Raw genomic sequence first — 21,263 nt, forward strand, 5'->3', positions numbered from 1 at the left:
TAACAATTTGACAGTATATCCGAGACAAAGTCTCAAACCGACAGGACAACGGACAATGACAGTCACAATCTGACATGGGCAGTAAGAGCATCAAACAAAGTCACGACTAGCCAGTGTGTGTCCTCCTCACTTTGTGACACCATCAGCCAGTGTCCGCGACTCTACAAGTGATATCATCGACGAATGCGCCCAAATATTCGTCCTCAGTCGGCCTTTATTCTCGTAAGATCGGTAAAAGGCTTCTTTCCTTCTCATCAGCGTGTATAAGCAGGGCGGGTCTCCCAGGCGTCTGATGATGATCATGGTGTACTTTTGGACACACGTTCTATAAAACTTCCTCTATAGAACAAGAACAGGTATTTGAACTAAATCAAGTTTGAGATGAAACCTAGACCTCGAATCTTGTCCAGGGTTGTAGATGTTGTTGCTCCAGTAGGAAGCTTGCCAACTGCAAGCAGTCAAAGCATCGCCAACGAGACTGCTGACTCATCTAACTACCTTTTTGATAAGGAATACCGATTAGATCCGAGTTTTAGTACTACGACTTGGGTTAGGGTAAGGGTTATTGGTGGTGAATAAAAAAACCCAAAAAAATGAAAACAATATTTGGACTTAGAAAATTTTTCATCCTCCAGAGTTGAATTTGTTCATAAGTTCAAAATTCTGAAAAATTTTCAAAGTCAAAATTTTTTTGGGGCTGATGATGTTTCTTCATTTTGAGCAGTAAAAAAGGTGAAAAAAATATTTGGACTTAGAAGTTCAAAATTGTGACAATCTTCCATAGAGTAACAAATAACACGAATGTAGACAAACATTTTTTATTTTCAAAATTATTCCTTGTACACACGTTGTTTATTCATAATCTACATTGCGAACAGAGAGTGAATGTACATAATTTCTACAAGACCAAAGCCCTTCAATTGTCACGTATTTACATGAGAAAGATTGTTAACTTAACTAAACCATTGAAGATATACGCGAAGCTCGGCGATAAGAAAGAATATTCACATTTTGTAGGCATTGCTATAGGTTTCTTTCCAGTTTCTTTTAATCAATCATCTTCGTAGTCTAAAAAAGATTCTGCCTCTAGTGCGCATTCGGCGTTATATCCTGAACCTCATGGTCTATACTCTAAACATAGCCGGGGTATATCTTGATAAGATGCAAAAACCTTGGTGGTCAAGATGCCTATATACGGTTGCTTAAACCACCGAGGACGCCGTATAAGCACTTTAATTTCAGCGGTACAAACATAAAGACCTGCTTTGTGTATATATAGAAGTTCACAGAAAGCGTACTATTTAACATAAACGATAAAATACTTTATTTATTATTCGTTGTTATCTGGTAACGAAAGCTTAGGCCTACATGTAGTCTGTCCAAGTTAACATCTAAAAAAACCAGTGCTCCCTTCCCCGATCGAGATCTTTTGAAGAAATAGGCCCCTTCAAGACTCTGAACAAAGTATGAGAGATCCTTACGGATTCGCCACAGTCAGCAACCCATGCTGATGACATTCACCAAATCCATTACAAAATTATTAACAAACTCAGACAAAACAAACATACTAATCGCAACCATAAATCATGTTTCAAATGCTATGTACACAGTTTTATGTATAAGATTGCTATAAACAAAAGACCCCGTGGCCAATTGAAGCGCAACCAAGTCGGCCATTGCTGTACCTGCATCATCCAAGTTTCCAAACAGCTTTGAGTGGAGATTGGTGGCTTTGTTAGAGTGCTGGGCTCAGAAGGTTGCGGGTTCGACTCGCGGAGTGATCACCGCTACTTCATCTCCGTGCCCTGAAGCAAGAAAAAGCTTCTCTCCACCCATGAGAGCATAACTGGTACAAGGCTTGCACAACCAGCATCCCAGTGATTGACCAACAGTACTGTCCAAACAGCCCGACACTCCTGGTCCACGACTCTTAACGCAACAGAAACCGGCATGATCAGGGCTGATCGGATGAGCTTTTCGACAGCTCATGCAACAGCCAAGCACACAAACATTCATCAACCTCACCAAAAGAGTTTATCGAAAATATCAGAAGTACTTTCGGTTATTTTACCACTCATTTCTGTAGTTCAACGAATTTTCCGTCGACGACGAAACAGCCTTCAGAATACAAAGCGATGGAAATGTCCCCAAGCGGTGCGGGTACGAGTCATTTTTTACAAATGTTATTGAATTTGATGAATTGTCTCTCGAGCTCATATCGCTTATCTATAAACATCCCTGATGAATTTATCAATTTTCTTCCCATTTACCTTAGTTACGACAATCAGTTGATTAGACTGAAAAAAGCAAAGGTTTGTGTTGTTCACAGATACCCTATAGATGTGTGTTTGCCGTCGCTATGGTTAAGCGCTGTATTGATATGGCAACCTGTTGTTAGCCTGGTTCAACCACGTAGGCATATTCTCATGAATACAGAAGAGAAATGATAGAAAAAAGAATTTACCATTGCGCAATTTTGGCAGTCTGAAAAACTCAGGTACAACATGACTGAACGATTCTAATACGAAATTTGATAAATAATCATATATATGAAGAATTAACATAGCATATCTAACCACCCTGATGAAGCTTTGATCGATTCATCGGTTCATTACAAGCGTGGGTGCTTCCATTTCGCATAATTGGATCTACATGTAAGCCTCTTTGATGGATTATGGACTCACTACAGCAACGGACCGAGTGATCCCAAACAGTGACAGAGAACCTTGCCCCGGTGCACTCAGTCTGCAGAATATACAACGCCCTTTAGATAGAGACTGCGACAGCACCATCGAATCACTCATTTATCAAACATCCACATAGTATAATACAGAATCAGATATAAATATGTCAGAACTGGGCCCAGTTTCATAAAAGATATCATTTAGAGCAACAGGGTGGAAAAATGAAATTGTAGACAAAGTGGTGGAAATCTCCCGTTCCATCTCTTCAGGCCGAAAGGATATCTCAAAAGCTCTGCCCTGTCAACCAGATACTGACTGGTTAAAGGGAGATGGTCCTTAAGTACCATCGGACCCCCCCCCCCTCCTGCAATCATGCTGCATGCTATAGAGCTGGAGGCTAGATCTTGATCCGCGTAAAAGCGACAGACTGTCGTCAAAACTCCGCTCAAGGAAAGTGGTGACTGCCCCCTTCCGTCTTCAGTTGTTGCACTTGGAAACCTTTTATCTTTATATTGTTTTACGATACTGGGCCCGGCCTGATAGATACATATCAAACCTCTGTGTTTACCACTTGCTATTCCTCCTCAAACTGCATGGCTATAAGGCACTGTTTATAAACGCACTGTACAAAATCGTCCTTTCCATCACATCATGAGATCAGTCAGGGGCTATCCTTTGTTTAGCATTTTTGTTCCGTTTTCTGTCAGGTCGCTTCAGCGCCGGGTACGTTGGTTTAGGCGTGGAATAGTTCTCTGATTCACTTGTTTTAGTCAGTAACTCATCCTCCTCTTCCTCCTTTTCTAACGGCGCCTCGGCAGCAGCCGCCGATAACTTCTGCGCAACTAAACCGTCCATGGATTTGGAGAAAGCAGAAAACTGACTCTTGATGCCATCGAGATCGTCCCCGGCCTGCTTCGGACTCGGTGCACTATCCTCATCCACTTCCTTTATTTCGTCAAACGTGATTGGTTGCGTCCTGTAACGTTGGCCAATCCGAGCAGCCATCTTCTTCTGTCGTCTGCTTGGCGCTGGGAAATCCTGATTTACATACAACCGCGAGAGACGCTCCGGGAAGTGAGTGTCAAAGTGATAGAGGGGGTCTCTCACAGGATGATGGTGGGGATCGACCGCCATCTTGGAAACGATCCAGTCCGCCTCCTCAACTCAATAATTCCAGTTAGATCGCCAGCTTGAATGGTTCAGGTTTGGCAAGTAATCCAATGCTGGCCTGACCCGGACAGCCACGACGGCAGTCTCCTTTCTTCGACCTGCAACGGTAAAAATAAATCGTCATCAAAAAATGGTATAAGATTCATTCTGCGCTTGCTGAAAATGCTATTGGAGCGAAAAGGTCTTATAAGACATTTGCTGAAAGACAAATAAAGTAAAAAGGTCTTTCATTGAGACGTTTACTGAAAAGGAGATACATGAAAAGGTATTATACAGTTTATTGAGAATGTACTGCTGTAAAAAAAGAACATTATGAAGATGGGAGAAATATCACTGAAACGCATTGTCAAGTAAGTATTAAATAGCTTTCTGAAATGAGCATTCAGCCAGTATTCAGCAGTGAGAACTGACTGCTTTGCCCTAATTGCAACCCCTGGAGATATTTCTCATTACGTAAACAACTCTGGCCGTCGTTTGCATAAGAAAAAACAGTCAACAACATCTTCGGTAAGACCAACATATTGCGAGTTCTGGTCCCCTGTAGGCCAATTACCTGTAAGCCCGCTCTTATAGTCTGAAGGTGGTTGAACCGGGTTGGAATATACGCTGGGGATACGCCATGAAAGTGATGAATACGGCCTGGTAACGACCAATATTTTATAAATTCTGGCTGAGTGATGACTGTGGAATTCTGCAGCCGGTGTGAGTATAGGCTATATGGCACCCACTGGGGTGATCAATTGGTTGTTAAGGTACAACGGGTAATTTACGGTAGTCACGTATCTTGCCGCTACTTAGGAAGGCGAACTGGAGCCAGGCACCTCCGTATGAAACGATAAATTCTTCAGACGCTAAGTTATACATGTATTTCGTTAAAAGTTTAACACATCTCGATGATTTGTACACGTTGGGGTTCAACGCAAATCAAGTGATCCTAGTATCCCCTAATTATCAGCAGCATAATGTCCACGCCTTGTCGAGGCTTTGGCTTGATTGATCATGAATAATTCGTGATGGAATATAATCGCGAATGGACGTGTCCTTGAGCGGATTCTCCGAATGGTATGAACGATCAATGTAGGCTATCCTATTTCAGCACAGTTCCTTGCCCAGCCGGTATGTTTCGAAAGCGTCAAATGAAAGGTAACTGCCTGTACTCTCTAGGATTATGCCAGAGTGAAGTTAATGTAACATTCCTGGTCGCGAGCAGGATCCTGAGTCTGGTGACATGGTTTAACTTACCTGAATGTTACGTGAATGTAAATTGTGATACAAAGGTATGAGACCGAGATTAGTCTTTGGATATGACTCTTTTATGGTACATTGTACATGATTTGGTCAACAAGTTACATCGCCTTGCGAGGTGACACTTTTTAGAGTTTCATGCAAAACTTCCTCTCCAACTCCTAGAATACCGATAAGACACTATCCCGCGGGTTCGGTCACACAAAAGGTCATACCCGCTTATCCAATAAGACCACCCATTACCCCCAGTGGAATCTTTCAGGTCTCATCAAGTTGGCCCCGTCATCTGTCAAATCGAAGTAAGCTTTTCATTCACGTGAGTAGAAATCGATGTTGGTTAATGTACGCTGTCGATCCTAACAGGGACCTTGGCGTGGAGTAACCAATAGCTATCGATATATTCAATATCTCACTAAGTTATAGAAATATACTCATATCATGGCAGGGAATCAACTGAAATTGGGCGCCCTGGGGCGGTCTGACTATTACCTTCACGTTTTGAACACAACATCACAACAGATCTAGTTCCCTTTAGTAGTCAACACAATACGAAAGGATCGATTTGTTAACCGAGCCGTCCAGTAGCAGACTGATAACCCAAGTGGACCATTCCGAGACAGTACCAAATGACATTTTAACTCTGTTAAATGGTCTGTAGATGACTGTTTCGGGTGGAATAGAAACACCAACAGTTTTTGATTTGATAGATTTTCCTGCTTTGAACACCATTGCTTCTTTTCCATTTACGTTCCCTTCTTTGTGGTGCAGGAAAATCCACTTTACGAGTCTGTTGACAACTTGTAAAGGATTACAATCGAGATGGCTTATACTGAGTTAGATCCTATCATTTGACTAATATTCAGCGTCACAAGCATAGAATATCACAGGGATCTTCTCTGATCGGATAAGATAATAATGGATGACGCCGTGAGAGTATGTCAACCTATGATATTGCAACAAGTCAAGGCAGGAATGTAGAGCAGGCCCTTTCGGGAAGAAGATCAGTCTTATCAGTACTTATGTTTACTTAAGTACTTCACAAGCTTGAACATAACGTGAATGCAACAACTACAGAACTAATCTCACAACCATCACGATAAAACTTTTATCTGGTAGTATTAACTTAATGTCGAATAATTGTTGCTTTTTTCTTTGAGTATGCTTTCACGGCAGTGCATACAGTGATACGCCCTCTCAACAATTCGTTTCGACCATTTTTCAGTAAATCACCTGCCTTCCATACGATGGTAATACCCTGTCACGCGATAATTGAGTGTTGGTACCGGGAAAGAACTGGAGCCATCGGCCTTGAGGACTTTGCCAATGCCCCGAGACATTTCCAAGGAAACTATTAGCTTGCCACACTACCGTACGTAAACAACAATAAGGTTAGTTTTGTCAGGTAGTGATGAAGTTGGTACACATTAGGAAGCACTTACTGCATGTACCTGATATCCCACGTGCCAACCCGGAGTCAATCAACAAAGCAAGACCAATTAACAAAGTGCTTCATGTAAGACACGAATACTACCAGGCTCAGCGATGGAGTCGAATCAATGCACTTCCTGGTGAGATCGTGTAACTGTTCCTGTAATGATTGCGCTCATTTGTTAGGGAGGCGAGGTATTGTCAGCTGCTAATATTGCCCAAATGAGCTACGGTTTTTGATGTCAACAGTCATGGCGACCGCTGGAATTGGCCTTCAAAGCCGAGTAATGCTGATTGGTCCGTAACCAGTGTTACCTCCCAAATAGTGATGCTTTTTACAACCATGTTACAGGTATAAAAAGCCACATCCCTAGGATACCTCATTAAGGAACCCATTGATTGAGTACGCTAATTTCAAAAGCTAATGAAAGACACTGGAATCGAGACGAGGTAATTCCATCAATCTTCGTGACTGATCTACCGCTGCTGCGAGAGATTCCAATTGCAGACAGATATGGTATGACCTCCAGGAGTTAACGTTTAAGTTTTAACATCGAGAGAAGTTGGACTGAGGCTGGGATAGAAGTAGCTACATTCATTACCGTTTACCTGTTTCAGGGAAATGGCACTATAGTATCGATTCGAATTTGAACAGCATGCGTGCGGGATTCTGTACCAATTAGCGTAATACAGGCGATTCCGAATTGCCGGTAATTGGCTTGAGGACATGCACGATCAAATTACACTGTTGACAGGTTAGGTTAGTGGATGTCGGCGCACCATTAAGGCTGATGACATTGCATTATCAATTCATGAGGACATAGAGATATGGATATCCGTTAGTCAGTTTCGATATATAGACAATGTCGACCCTACAGAGAGGCAATCTGTCCCCAGGCCAAAATGTGGAAACTATGTAAGCACAATACTCTATGATTCCTGCAGACCGTTTTGCCGATAAACTCATACTTGAAGTACATGTACATTAGGTCTATGAACATGATGAAGGCATTCTGCACAGTTCACATTGTTGCTTTCCGTTTGTTTCCTAGTCATCCTGTGGCTCGGAAACAGATGTTGCTGTTCGCCATCTTCCCCACATCCATCAATGGAAAGAATAATCAATACCTTTTGAGACACGTCTTCGTCAAATTGATTATTGATTATAATAACACGATACTCATTTTCGTCCTCGCAACACTGATTGTCTCTCTCGATCACCATCAAGCTGTTTCACGCACGTTTCCTCCATACATCGCCTTACGTACCGGTGCAGCGGTTGCCGCCCGTGCCAGCCTTTTCAGATAGAACAGGCCAATTACGGTATCATCAACACGAGAACTGGTTAACTACAAGAAAGCCACCATGCTATCCTCTCTCGCTAATGAGAGGGAGAAGATAAGTCGAATCAAACAGAACCTAGAACCCATCAACAGATCAAAGGGGAAGTTATACCCCGGCTATTGGTAATGAGCTCTTTGGCTATTGATTGGCTTTCGATAGGTAGGTAAGTTATGAGGTGAAAGCTTTTGATACTGGGTTCGCCGACCATGGGAGGGATCGGAGGAGAAATACGCTGTACATTCCTGTGGTGAGGCTTAATATCACCTCTTAATCAAGTATGCCAAAATGAAGGTTCAAGCGTTACTTTAGATGGAACCAAGGATGTCGAAATGAAGACCTGTCCATGAATCTTCAGGCATATTCAGATAAACTTTGGAATGTGGTTTGGCTGGCAATGGTATGGAACGACGAAGAAATACGCTGAACATTGGGTGACCTAAAGTTGTTGCATCACACAAAGTCTCCATTTTGTAGAAAGATGGTGGACTCGTGTGTTGAATGGACGTTTGGGTTATGACCTCCTGATATCAGGCCTATGAATTTGATATTATTGCTTCGATTACATAAAAATTAAGAAAATCAATTCCACTTACCACTTTAGTAGGCCTATAACCAGTAAAGTCTGCAGTAATTGTGACTGTACAGATGTCAAGCACGATATGAAGCGATGTGATAACGCCTATGTCTCTATTCACCTGAGTGTACGGTGGCATATTGCCCCAGGAAAGGCAAGCGCGGCAGACTTGCGATATCGATTGAAAGTCAACTCTTCCTGTATCCTCGACATGCTGATGTGACATCTATTATATATTTATTGTCGTTATCACGGAGATCCCGGGACTGCGATCAGGTAGGCTCTTGTTAACTCTTTCTAGTGGATGAGAGATGAAGCGTAAAATTTGCGGATCGAACCAGATACGCATTTCAATTTTATTAGCCTTTGATTGCCGCAAAAGCCTCAGTAAAAGCACGCCCAGTTAGCCTTTGGTCAAGGGGATATGAATGCCGTTCAGGTTCAGGAAAAGCCCCTGTAAAGACACGCCCAGTTAGCCTTTGATAATGGTGATATGAATGCCGTTCAGGTTCAGGAAAAACCCAAGTAAAAGCACGCCCAGTTAGCCTTTGATCATGGCGTTGTGAATGCCGTTCAGGTCGGAAAAGCCCCTGTAAAGACACGCCCAGTTAGCCTTTGATCATGGCGTTGTGAATGCCGTTCAGGTCGGAAAAGCCCCTGTAAAGATACGCCCAGTTTGCCTTTGATCATGGCGTTGTGAATGCTGCTCATGTTCAGGAAAACCCCTGTAAGGACACGCCCAGTTTGCCTTTGGTCGTGATGTTGTGAATGCCGTTCAGGTCGGAAAAGCCCTGGTGATGCAGGCACAGAAGAATAGTAGATAAAGCTAGCCCTGGGCATTAGGTAGATTGTACATCATACAGCTAAATATACCTGTAGCATTCCAGACAAACATATGGTTAGCATTTTTCTCGTGTGATTACAGAGGATCGCCGACTTACTCAACTCGGACGAAATTAGAATGTGCAAAGTTATATTTGGCGGCAGAAACCTATAAATAGTTCTTATGCATAAACTATAGTAAGTTGTTATGTCTTAGAGGTTTCGAGTACATTTTCATAGCTTACCAACGAATTTGTCGACCAATGTAATTATCTTCTAGGTGTTGTCAAGCTCAGCAATGGCCAAGTCCTATAGTCCAAGCAGAAAACCAAATGATCAGAGCAGGCAAGAATGTTGATATTGGAAAAAGCCTCCATGTTATCGCTCATCCCCAGGAGACTGCGATATGGATCCACGCCAGCTTAGCTACCCCTAGAGACACCCGGGACCATAAATATTTTGTCGTTTCTGATATCGACTCTCAGTAATATGCATGTAGCAAACAGACCAGGCCTTAATTGATTTTTTTAAACCTTGTAAATTATATAGTCTATATCAGTTTCATCACATTCAAATGTTGCGAAATCTGTCCATATAACTGTGCTATAGTTTCATCACATTCAAATGCTGCGAAATCTGTCTATATAACTGTGCTTATAGTTTCAATATTTAGTAACACTCGGACATAAATAGCCTACGCTGTATATGGAAATCAATGATATGACGGCGGACAGGCACTCCAGGACACGTTGATGTGATGAGACTCCTATCAAGAAGCTAATTGTCACGCGAGCTCGAGGGCTTATGGTTGGTGACTTCTTAGCGGATGCTGAACTTGTTGTCAAGATCGACAAGAGAAACTCCATTATGATGGTCAAACAACAGACATATGATATAACCCTAAAGTGATCCCGAGGCCATTTGGTAGTTTTAGATCAACAGGTATTTTCAATGTTGATTTATTTCCAGCAGCCTCATGACACTTTCAACTGACTGTATGAGTCAATTTGAGTGTAAGGCGAGCACTACGCTTGTATGGCGCTTCAAAGTATTTGCCTGCCTAAAAAAAGACCCCGGGAACCTACTTGGTATTGTTTGTCATGACAGTTTGGCATGACATCACTTTCATACGACCATCGCTTTCCTACACCAATTCCCATGGCGCTAATGGCGTAATCTTAGCAATTTTCCATGATTTATAAAACTCATGGCTTATGCACGTAAGAAAATTCTCTTGCAGTTTTCTCTTCTAACGAGATCGATTTCACTGCACTTCACGTTGGTTGATGATATAACAAAGGAAGCCTTTTAGTCTGTCAATCGTCTGACATTAAGAGGGCCGTTCAAATTTCGATCAATGTCGAGCAAAACAACGCATTTTGAAGTAACTGTTCACTACATCAGAATGTGTATTATACCTTGAACAGTTCGCCTTACAATACGACATGATTCCATTGCTGCTTCCTTCACAATGAGAGATCAAACAGCTGCAGAGGGTCATATAACCTGTTTTCTTTCGGGAAGCATCGCATTAAATCTTGACTACATCCGTAATTGAACATTTAATAGATTTCTTCCTAAACGTATGTGTACAGTTTTATCACACCAGTGACTGTTTCAAAATGTGAACTTAGCCTATGCATGTGATACAGAAGTTATGAATTAATCATATAAGGTCAAAATAGATGCATCATGTATGAGTCCATGATAAAGATCTGTTGTTGTAGGCTGTGGTACCGCTTTTGAAGTATTGTCAAAGGTGTTGTTAAACTCATTGCGGGGTAAATTCGGCCACTGAACAGTCAAGTCAAATGTGAACGAAACTGCTTTTTTCATTGCTCTGCGGATGAAGCTCACGAACACAAGCAAATAGTTTGCAACGATGGGTAAGGAAGAATCTATTTCACAAGATCGATGCGATGATCTGCCAAGGCTAAATGTTGGAAAACACAACGACCACCAAACGACCAACTGCACTCGAAACATGATAGACAACCAGCGACCCCGCTAGCGACTGGTCTCACTTCACTACCCAAACAACAAGTTCATTAACGAGACAGGTGTCAGAGACGCTTTCGTGTAAAGAAAAAGTGGAAAATATTCCTCTGAGAACATGTGTTTGCTGGCCTATAGGGTATCAGTGATGACACATCGGAACACGACATGCACCGACTGTCTCACTGCAGCCGCTGTCTTTGATTTACAAAGCAGAAGGATTAGGCTTATCCTATACATCACCTCTTCACAGACATTGCATATGTCCCTTGGAAGCTAATCAGCAGCTCTTTGTGACTGGAAAAAAACTTAGAGAATAGTAACTTGCGCAGGGCCGTATCTGCTACATGCATTCTGAATAGGGATGTGTGTGAGAAAGGTCAAATAACTCTTACGTTCTTCTGCAGAAGAAACGTCATCATGTCACGTCTATGGCTACGGCGGATGTTTGTTTTTGTCTTGTAAGTTATCATTGCTGGTAAATGTTTGATAAGTCTCCCTGAGTATGACAAGGGCACTGGATTTAAACCAAGTAGCCTTTACGCTACCTTAACGTCCATACAACCAACCTCAACTCTTGCTTCAAGGAACGAAGTGCTAACATCAATGATAAACCATCAGCCTTTTGCACGTCACCTGTAGTGCAGCCTGGATGGTGACAAATCGCCTGAATGAGTTAACTGGGATGTCATTGTGATATCACATTCCATTCGTTTAATGAGATAATTGGGATAGCTTCATTATGGATTGTAATATCATATGATATTCTTCCAGCTGTATCATTGTCAGGACGATGCCAAGTGATCAGTTGCTATGATATACATATAAAACTGTTGATTGGGATGGTTGGATCCAGCCAACAACTCGAAAGCTCGGTGCCAAATCTTCCATGAAGAAAGCAACTTTCTCTCCAGCACATCCAGCAGTAGTAATCTACTGCTGGTAGATCTTATGGCATAACTTTACTTTTCAAGGGAGCTTGGATCCAGCCAACAACTCGAAAGCTCGGTGCCAAATCTTCCATGAAGAAAGCAACTTTCTCTCCAGCACATGCAGCAGTAGTAATCTACTGCTGGTAGATCTTATGGCATAACTTTACTTTTCAAGGGAGCTTGCTTATTGAACTTGCCTTAATTTGAGTGAACACTTGATCAGACCGCAGGAACTACCTGCTTTCCCAAATGCCAGGTAGAACAGTACGTCATTGCTTTTGCATGACTCACTGATCTGATGTATACGTTAACCATTTAAGTTCGAAAGACAGCTATTCCTCAGAGACTAGTTCCATACCAGCACAACCATCATTACACTTTGAAGACATAACGCGTCAGTACAGAATCCCTACCAAATTTCCTATCTTACCAGCCTTATAAACTCTAAACATGAAGAAACTATAATCTCATCAACCACAATATTCGCCTCTTTCTGCCAAAGGCACGAGCCAGACTACCAAATCTGGACCTTAAAAGCTTTTACAAAGCAGAATTGATGAGATAATTCTTCCGGTACACGGCCGTTTATTTCACTTAATGAGCGTTGTCTGATGAGCGATTAACCTAGAGAAGCAGCTGGTGTCTGGTTGACCAGTTTGGCTTTCAAGGTTGGGACAAGGCTTTGGGCATTGCTAGCTAGATATAACATTTGTGTCGTCTATGTCATGCGACACAAGCCAAGTATGACAAGACACGATCAAGACATGATGAGATCTGATGACACTACCCAGCTATCGGCTACCTCGAACTTAGACAATGTGTGAATTTGAGTTAATCGGACATCGCCTATACATGCTTCCCGAAATTGGTGGCTTGCATTTGAACTAACTTTTTCCCCCTTGTCCGTCATCAAAGGCATTCAAGTGTGTTGGTCAACCATGACTATTTCCTTTGTCCCTCCACCATAAGGCCTAGTTTCCCCTTTTGACATCACTATTTCGGACACTCAGCGCCCCATTTCTGGAAAGGTGTATATGTATGCCCAAGTAGTAGTTGGAACGTTACCATACTGTTCATTGCGTGCAACTTCTCTATCAAAACAAACCAATACAAACCCATCTATGAACACATTAAAGCAGAGCAACCGAAGGAATCGCTTGCATTCCAAGTGCTTGCGTCAACATGCTATAACTGAAAACAAAACCAGGTGATCTACTTTACCCGACCAGTGTTAGCAAATTGCTATATGTATTATTAGACTTGATGAACATAACTTAAGGACCATTCGATGGTATTCGTCTGTGGCCGCCAATGAAATACAATCATGTTTTTTGGTCCATTTGCTCTATTTCAATGTGAATGTAAACTCGGTGCAATGTATTCCCCTTAAATGATATAACACAATAGGACCGACTGGAGAAAAAAGAGGATTCACAGATTCCTTAGATGTGAACAGTGTTGGTAAAGAGTCAAGGTTTGACATTTTAGAGGCAACCATGATGGCGTATCCCTGTTTTTGTACGCTTACCGTTACTGACGTTACAAAGCTACATGTAAAGGTGAATGCTATGAGTTTCCTTTGCACGCAGATGACGTGTGACCTTGCCCTGGAAACCAGGCACTGAAGATATGCTAGGTATTCATATCATCTTCACCGTGGACAAACTAGATGTACATTTTGTTACATGGAATTTACCATGGTAGTAAAAAATACAATGCATACTAGCATGTACATTACACGGTAGAATACTTAGCTCAAAGCTAGAGTGGTGCGATAATGTGTAACGGGTTTCTGCCGATGGTTTACGGCGAAGATGAATACGTGCCGATGCACTTCTGAGTTCTCTATGCAAACATCCTTCAGAGATTTCGTTGCTGTGTAGCCAATCCGAAGCTGCCAGCCCATTACTTCGCCGAATCTGCAAGCGTGAAGGCTTCTGGTAGCAAATGTTGATAGAGGAAATTCTAAAAATCCAGCCCGAGGAATACGTAGCTCAAAAGTCAGACTCGTCATCAACACACACTCCGGACACATTGGACCGCTCGTGCTGTCGCATAAGGCGATCCAGTTAGGATGACGCAATGGACTGCCCCTGGAGTCTACATCAACATGGCTAAGCTAATTTCGTAGACTACGCTCAATTTGAATGGCATTTATTTTTGTATCAAATCTACCATCCAGCACCGGCCTAAACAAACAAGATTCTCTTTGATGTACTGTAGAGAAACATGTATTCCAACATCATATCCTTAGGGAATGTTTTACTCCAGCATTCCGTGGATCTGGGGCGGCAATGGTTAACCAACAAAGCAGCTGGATGCTCACACAAGTAGGCTACTTGCGCATACCCTAGGTTATCAGGAATATGTAAGACAGATTTGCTGGCTCTTTCTCGAGTTACGGCAAACATTTGAAGCCATGCCAATGTTATCTCCGCAAATGCAGGTTTACCTTAGATGTATGCATCCGGACCTAAGTTGTGAAAGCTTCGTTTTGAAAGAAGCTATTTTGGCAGCCATCTTGTGTCGTCCACATGAAGTCATTGTATATGCTTATCATCCGCAGGGACCGAGGGTAGTTTACTGCGGCGACGACCGCAGCGTGAAGACGCCAGAGTTGAATCACGCCTTATGTGAGGCGTCAGAGTTTACTCCGTCAAATCGGTTCCGCAAACACACTGACAATGATTTCCACTCAACTACTCGACTCGGCTACTTTTTGGGAATAAAGAAAAACTGATTATTTCACCGTGCATGCAGATGGGCACCATCTTCTTCTGTTAGGATGGCCATTTGTTATCCATTCTTTTCTGCCTTAGATTCATTATACATACATTTCAGGGATTCTGAAAAAACAGAGTTTTCCTGACACTCTCCACTTAATGTTTGCTGAATTGTCTAAAGTTACATTGAACACGACAAGACATGCATTGCCTAATGGACAAATCTCATCACTTGTGCTCGAGCGCTTGTAGAGTTTTCTTCGAGAGCACTTGCAGGGGTAATTCAATACTTTCCGCTTAACATGTACGAACATCGCTAAGCCTTTCATAAATTTACAAAAAAGAAGTGGAAAGATGCCCGATTTATGAGGATGTTCTGGGTATATGTACCAACGTTTTAGGAACGAGCCACATCCCTCCTTGCCTGTAGCAGGGCTACAAGAACGACACGGTATACGGAAACGCCTAACACCGCGAACAATGGTTTCATAGTCATAGGTAAAGCCATTGTTCGCCGGCGTATCTCACAACGTGTTGCTAGCTCTATGTAAACCTGGATTTGAAAGCAGTTACATGGAGCTGCACGGTACAAGGACACGCCAGCGGACAATGGTTCCATGGTCACATGTTTATGAACACTTTGTGAAGTGAAATCATTGTTCACCTGCGAGTTGGTATTCTGTATAACTCTATGTTAACCCGGCCTTAGTGCTCCGTTGCATGCATATTTGAGCCTATTTTAGCCTTTTTGTGGGAATTGGATAACATTCTGATAAACGATGCACTGCCAGGGTAAAATGTAGACTTCATGATTTAGCTAAGCAATGTAAATACAGCGCACATTTTTCATTTTTATTGCAGTTCTTCTACTAGATAATTCTTGGCAACGTGACATTTGTCGATTTATTTCCATGAAAAATCGCACTTTCGCCTCGAGTTTCCCGGTATACCAATATTTCAAAAGAAAAAAGGCAACTTGTTTACATCACATGTCCGATAAAATTTCGAGAGGCAAAATGTCCGATATATATACGGTACAGATCCTGGGGCTCTACATTACAGGATATGAGCGTGATATTACAAACAAGAACCTCTCCATAACACCGGAGTGGCGATGCAGTCAAAACTCAGACAGGGATCCTCTCGATGGACGAGCCTGATCAAGCTTCGCCCTTCACTGTTCACACCTAGCGATTCGACTGAGCATCCGTAGTTGCTTTAACGGGCAACCTCTGTCAATCAACGTGTGTCATCGCAGGCGCACATCTGAACAGTGCACACACTCAATGCGCAGTCGCCTGGAGGCCACCAATTGGACTGCATGGAGTCCCTCTTTAGGCTACAAATGTTGCAACTGAAACCTCGTTTCACGACACAATATAACATGAGGCAAAATGCTACCGCTGGTATCTTTGGTGTAGGGAGGCAGCTAACTGTTTCACCAGATGTTTTCTCGACCATGATAAAATGGTAACCTGTACGACCTTCAACTGTGAAGCGAGATGTTGTTGTTGCCAACACCTAACCCATGATATATAGCGTCTGCATCAATAAAGATGTTTTCCTTGGTTGAATCAAGGGCAAGAAACACAGTGCAGGCCCAAACATTTACCATGATTGATGAACAGGGCCGGATATCCGTGGTTAGGGTCATGCTGTAATGTAGGGAAGGGCAGGACCTCATTACAATGACAGGTGGTCCTTCCCAAAACAAGAACTCCGTGCTTCAGTGTCCACGTGTTGATCTCCTTGGTGAACCAAGAACAGATCAACCAGCGATCAAAAACCTGGTGACGCCTCAAAGCTTTCATGTTCACGCGATACAAGATAATGAAGAAAAAAGAGGGGAAAAAATTGGCAGATTCAACGGGGGTCGAACTCGTGACCAGCCGACCCACGCGGGTCTAACACTCTAAGCGCGGTACCGTCATGGCTTTCATGCTCACGTGGGGATTTATTTGCCTGATATCAACGAGCCAGGTGATGCATGACTAGATGACATCCCTCTAATACCATTCACGTTGTCGCCATATTGAAAACGCGCCACAATTGTGATTAGTTCGCGCAGGTGGCAGAGTGATTGACCGAAATAGTTCCAAGTTATCTTATATTTCGATAGCTGTACATATTTTTCTCAATATATCGTATCTATATACCTCAGTGATATAAAAGATAATACTTGCAGTTGATTTCACGTTTGAAGGGTCCTTTTGAAAAAGTTTTTAGAATCGAGGTCAACAGGGTCAAAAGAAATAGTTTTTGGCGCCAATATAATGTCAGCAACATGGCGGATTTGTTCTAAAGTTCGAGTAGATAGGTACTGAACCAAGATGACAATGTTCGAATTCCCTTCCGTGCACCTCCTCATTCTGCAATATACTTATTCTCGCTAAAACTGATTTTGCAAGTGTTGTGAGGTGGTTTGTATATGTCTTGCAAATCTCAGGCCAACAGGTACATTCTGTTTTGGTGAGATCTTTATTGCACTTTGTGATTTTTTAAAGGCTCACGGCGTCTGCCCGTTCACTGATTGGTCGTCGCTTCAATGAAAATGACACAAGCCACTGCCGTACCGGTACTCCTGTAAATATATGTGAAGGAACGGCGATCCCCTAACATCCTGGCAGGAGTGGTTTCAATCTACTTCGCCTCTCGATAGACAGTTACAGAGATTCATGAAGGGAACGTCAGTGAGAGGATCGCAGCGGGTAAACGTTTAAAACGGTGGGGAAGGTGGCTGCATTACGACAAAAGATTGTTGTCCTTGCCAAAAAAGACCCTGCACTGTCCTAAACCCTTGCGGTGACGAGAGTTGATGTTCTTTACGGTGTACCTCAACCCTTTGATTTCCAAATCAGTCGCTAACAAGCCACCTATACTCCCTGAATGTCGGATGAAAGGAAACCTAGTTAGCCCTGGCGTGGACATCAGTGTTTATTTCGCGAAAGCTCTTTTCCAATACAAATAATGCTTTTGGTACAAGATGTCAGAAATGTATGTACTTGCCTCCCCTGGGCAGCGGGTATTGTTTCTTTGGTCAATATGTCATTTCCGTATGCCAACTGCCTGGGGTTTTGTTGATATGAAATTAATAGGACACAGTTTATAACTGGCAGGGGATTGTTTTCTCTCATGAAGGCGCCTTATCAACAGTGTTGGTCACATTTTGCATTACATGTATATCTTGAAGACGTTGTCAACGTTGTTGCTTAGAAACCAATTTGTTTGTTGGTTAGCAACTTCATGGAAGCAGTGTTGTCAGAACGTGACAAAAACAGATTGCTTTCAAATGTTTGGTCTCGATCGTTTAGCAACGAAGTATGGGAAGATAATCGCAGTCTCCATCTGTTCACTCTCCGTAGCAGAGGTTACGAATTTGTCGGGGTTTTTGTCGATATTCTGTGCCCGTTGTGCCAACAAAATGCATTGCGGTTCAAAAGGGAGAGTTAGTCGACCGACAAAGCTACGCGAGTGATTCGGCAATGGCTTATCTATTCATAGAGCCAAGCCGTGTGCCGTTATTTTCGGCATCATGGCCGATTACGGACACTTCTGACGGTCTTCTGAAAGTTTCCGAGGAATGTCCGAGATGACGGCAAAAATGACGTCAAAATGTGCATCCATTGAGTCTGGGTGTTGTTCTTTGGGAGCGACTCCGATCGTCAACTTCTTTCCAATAATTCCATCCCTTTGAAGACGCTGCGAGAGGCGAGGCGTTCTTCTCTGTCCCCTTTTAAATGAAATGCTTGTCAATTCAAATCATTCGGAGTGAAAATGCAATTACCAGAATGGGATTGGCTTAGGAATTAAAGAACCTCATAAGTTCTTAAAGTTTCCTCGGTAACCAGTTCCTTAACGAATTGGTAGGTGCACGGAGGTAGAGCTCTACACCCGTGGTATAGGTGTGAGGCAGGATTGCGCCGTAAACTGTGGTGAAACTGTTAAGGCAATGGAGCAGGATGCGAGGTAGTTGAATCCTTAGTATCCAAGCACAGTAATATGGATCAACCAATGAGTCTGGAGTACTCGGCCTGCAGAATGTCATCCTTGCATATGGTGGAGGTGGGTTGGTGTACCTTGACTTAAGGTATATGAGGATTTATGTTGAACTTCTTGCCTTGAATATACATTTGCTGCTGTATGCTGTCAAATGTGATGAGAAGCGGAGTAGCTTATGTGTGGCTTCTTGCACCCGTTTCCAGGTCGGCTTCTAACGAAGGATACTAGGCTACATGGTTATCAACCAAAACGGCCCATTTAGTAACAAAACGGAGTGGTTGCGAAACTGCGCACTTAGTATAGAGAGGTACAGCTGAGATATGGAAAGCGAATCCCTTGCCAGGAATTCGATTAGTTCAATTCACGAGTTTTCTGAAAATACTTACATGTAGTAACTTTTTATAAATAATTGGCAACTAGCAAATAATCCCAGAGGGATGCGTGCGTCATCCGTTCCAATTAGCGGGCGATGTTGTAGCCTCCACTGGGCCCAAACAGGTTCTGTTCTGTATAAGGTGACTTTGTATCTGATGAACTTTCATAAAACCCGTGACTGCTCACCTTTGGACTGGCGCATCTCTCGAATCAAATATTTGTAAAAAAAGAAGCAACAAGCACCAGATTAACATACGTTGAAAGCGAATTCAGGCCAATGGTACAATAACAACCATGATTACTGTTTTCGATGCTGCATATAGCTACGGATAGAGCAAGATGATATAAAAAAATACAATCTTAGTGATAGCAAAGATACTGCAAAGTGTTTACATACCTTTTCAACAAGTTGGAACAAACTTTTGACTCAATATTCCGTCGACTTCAACGTAAATCCGCCTATAACTTTGGTGGCAACGAAAGCTTAAAATCCGTTCAGTGAACAAAATCCTCTTCGGACTTGTTCCTAGGCATTTACTGTTGTGCAGGCTAGCAAGGCATTAGAAACCTGGCCAATGCAGCTGATGGAGCAAGAACGTACACAGTAAACATGTGATACCTGCACCCTGAAAGCGTTTATGGTCGATACGCAGGCTCCCGCGAGGTGTCACTGACTGCGCATGTCTCTCTTGCTGGAGAGTGGGATTGCAGCCTTTTCTACCGGAAACCATAGGTACTGGCAACTGTTGGATACAGAACCGAAGATTTTGAATTTTATGTTTCATTGTAATTCATAAGGTTCGTTTTCCTAAACTAGGCCAACCGTGTATCAGATTCAAGGTTTTATCCAGAGTTTTAATTTGCCTGTCCCAGCATATGATATCAAGCTGGAGGCCAAACAACTTTATAATTTCCTCACCACGACATGTATGTCGAGGAGATTTGGGGCACTGCATCGGTGATCACCTGGTAAGCAATCCCGTGTGTGCGTTTGTGTGTGTGTGTGTTATGCTGTTTTGGACCGCATGCATATGCCACTCTTTTCAAAGCATCAACTTCTTATTGTGGTGCTTGTGTGAGATAGTACATTATTTAGAATAATCTTCTCCTTCGAGAAGTTACCATTGCCGACAGGAACCATGGAAGAATACCAACTGAACACTCCTCCGTATACAGGCTTTAGTGGCTTCTCCATGTCGACCACAGCAATATCTGTCTAAACTCAAATGGATTTGTGGGGTTTGGCGTTGAAACTTTTTGTTCATTTCCATCGACTGAAGCAGCAACACAAACGCCGTGGTTGGTTCGTAGCTCAAACTAAGGACAAGATGGCAAGCATTCATAATCCTCCATCATGGTAGAAAGTGACAAATATTATATCCTCGTTCAGAAATCGATCAGCTTCTCGAAGATTTGGTTGCAATGTATAATATGGCAATCTTGAGCCAAGAACGTGAGGTCCTGAGCGGAAGCTTTTATTCTTCAACTTACCAAAGCATCCCCAGCATCAATGGTGTTGCAGTCAAAAGCACATAGATGGCGACCACATCAAAGCGGCAACTGATGTATAGTTTTGAGCATTAGCTGATGGGTCAAACATGTTTTCTTGAGTAGGTCCGACGGAAAGCAAGCGGGTATGTTCGTGATAGCGTGGATATTACCATTACCCCCTTCACAACCGAAAGCGAGGTCATTCTCTGCAGGCTTCATGGGAAGCAATCTGAATTCGGTCATGTCGGTATATACTGTACATGTATGATATAAAATGTCCGAACGGCGACATCGGAACTCGATTAAAGCACCGACCTCATGACTCTTTCAATTCGTCTGTAGCTTTCAAATCATTCAACGCCGACATATCACTCTTCATTTATTAAAAATTATGTTTTAGTGTTGAATATGACAGCAAATTGTTAACCATCTCTATAAGGTTGAAGAATCTGCGCTTACAGGAAGGCTTATAAATTATCTG

The 21,263-nt window shown here is 42.6% G+C and overlaps 1 protein-coding gene across 2 annotated transcripts; it reads right to left on the minus strand.

The window, feature by feature from the left end:
• Positions 1-804: 804 nt before the first annotated feature.
• LOC135488376 (uncharacterized) lies at positions 805-19,943 on the minus strand. Of its 2 annotated transcripts, none has more exons than XM_064772966.1 (2): positions 19,689-19,943; positions 805-3,952 (listed from the first exon to the last, which is right to left on the minus strand). In XM_064772966.1, exon 2 carries the CDS (start codon positions 3,816-3,818, stop codon positions 3,342-3,344), a length of 477 nt encoding a protein of 158 aa, XP_064629036.1. In that variant the 5' UTR covers positions 3,819-3,952; positions 19,689-19,943; the 3' UTR covers positions 805-3,341. The 2 variants fall into 2 exon arrangements, with proteins under 2 accessions (XP_064629036.1, XP_064629037.1); XM_064772967.1 differs by lacking the exon at positions 19,689-19,943 and adding an exon at positions 8,465-8,554.
• Between the last annotated feature and the right edge of the window lie 1,320 nt (positions 19,944-21,263).

This window comes from Lineus longissimus, chromosome 5 (genome assembly GCF_910592395.1).
Source record: "Lineus longissimus chromosome 5, tnLinLong1.2, whole genome shotgun sequence".
NCBI classification, from domain to species: domain Eukaryota; kingdom Metazoa; phylum Nemertea; class Pilidiophora; order Heteronemertea; family Lineidae; genus Lineus; species Lineus longissimus.

Bases quoted from the DNA above. Each gene is read 5' to 3' on its own strand.
- LOC135488376 (XM_064772966.1), bottom strand. From the start codon at position 3,818: ATGGCGGTCGATCCCCACCATCATCCTGTGAGAGACCCCCTCTATCAC.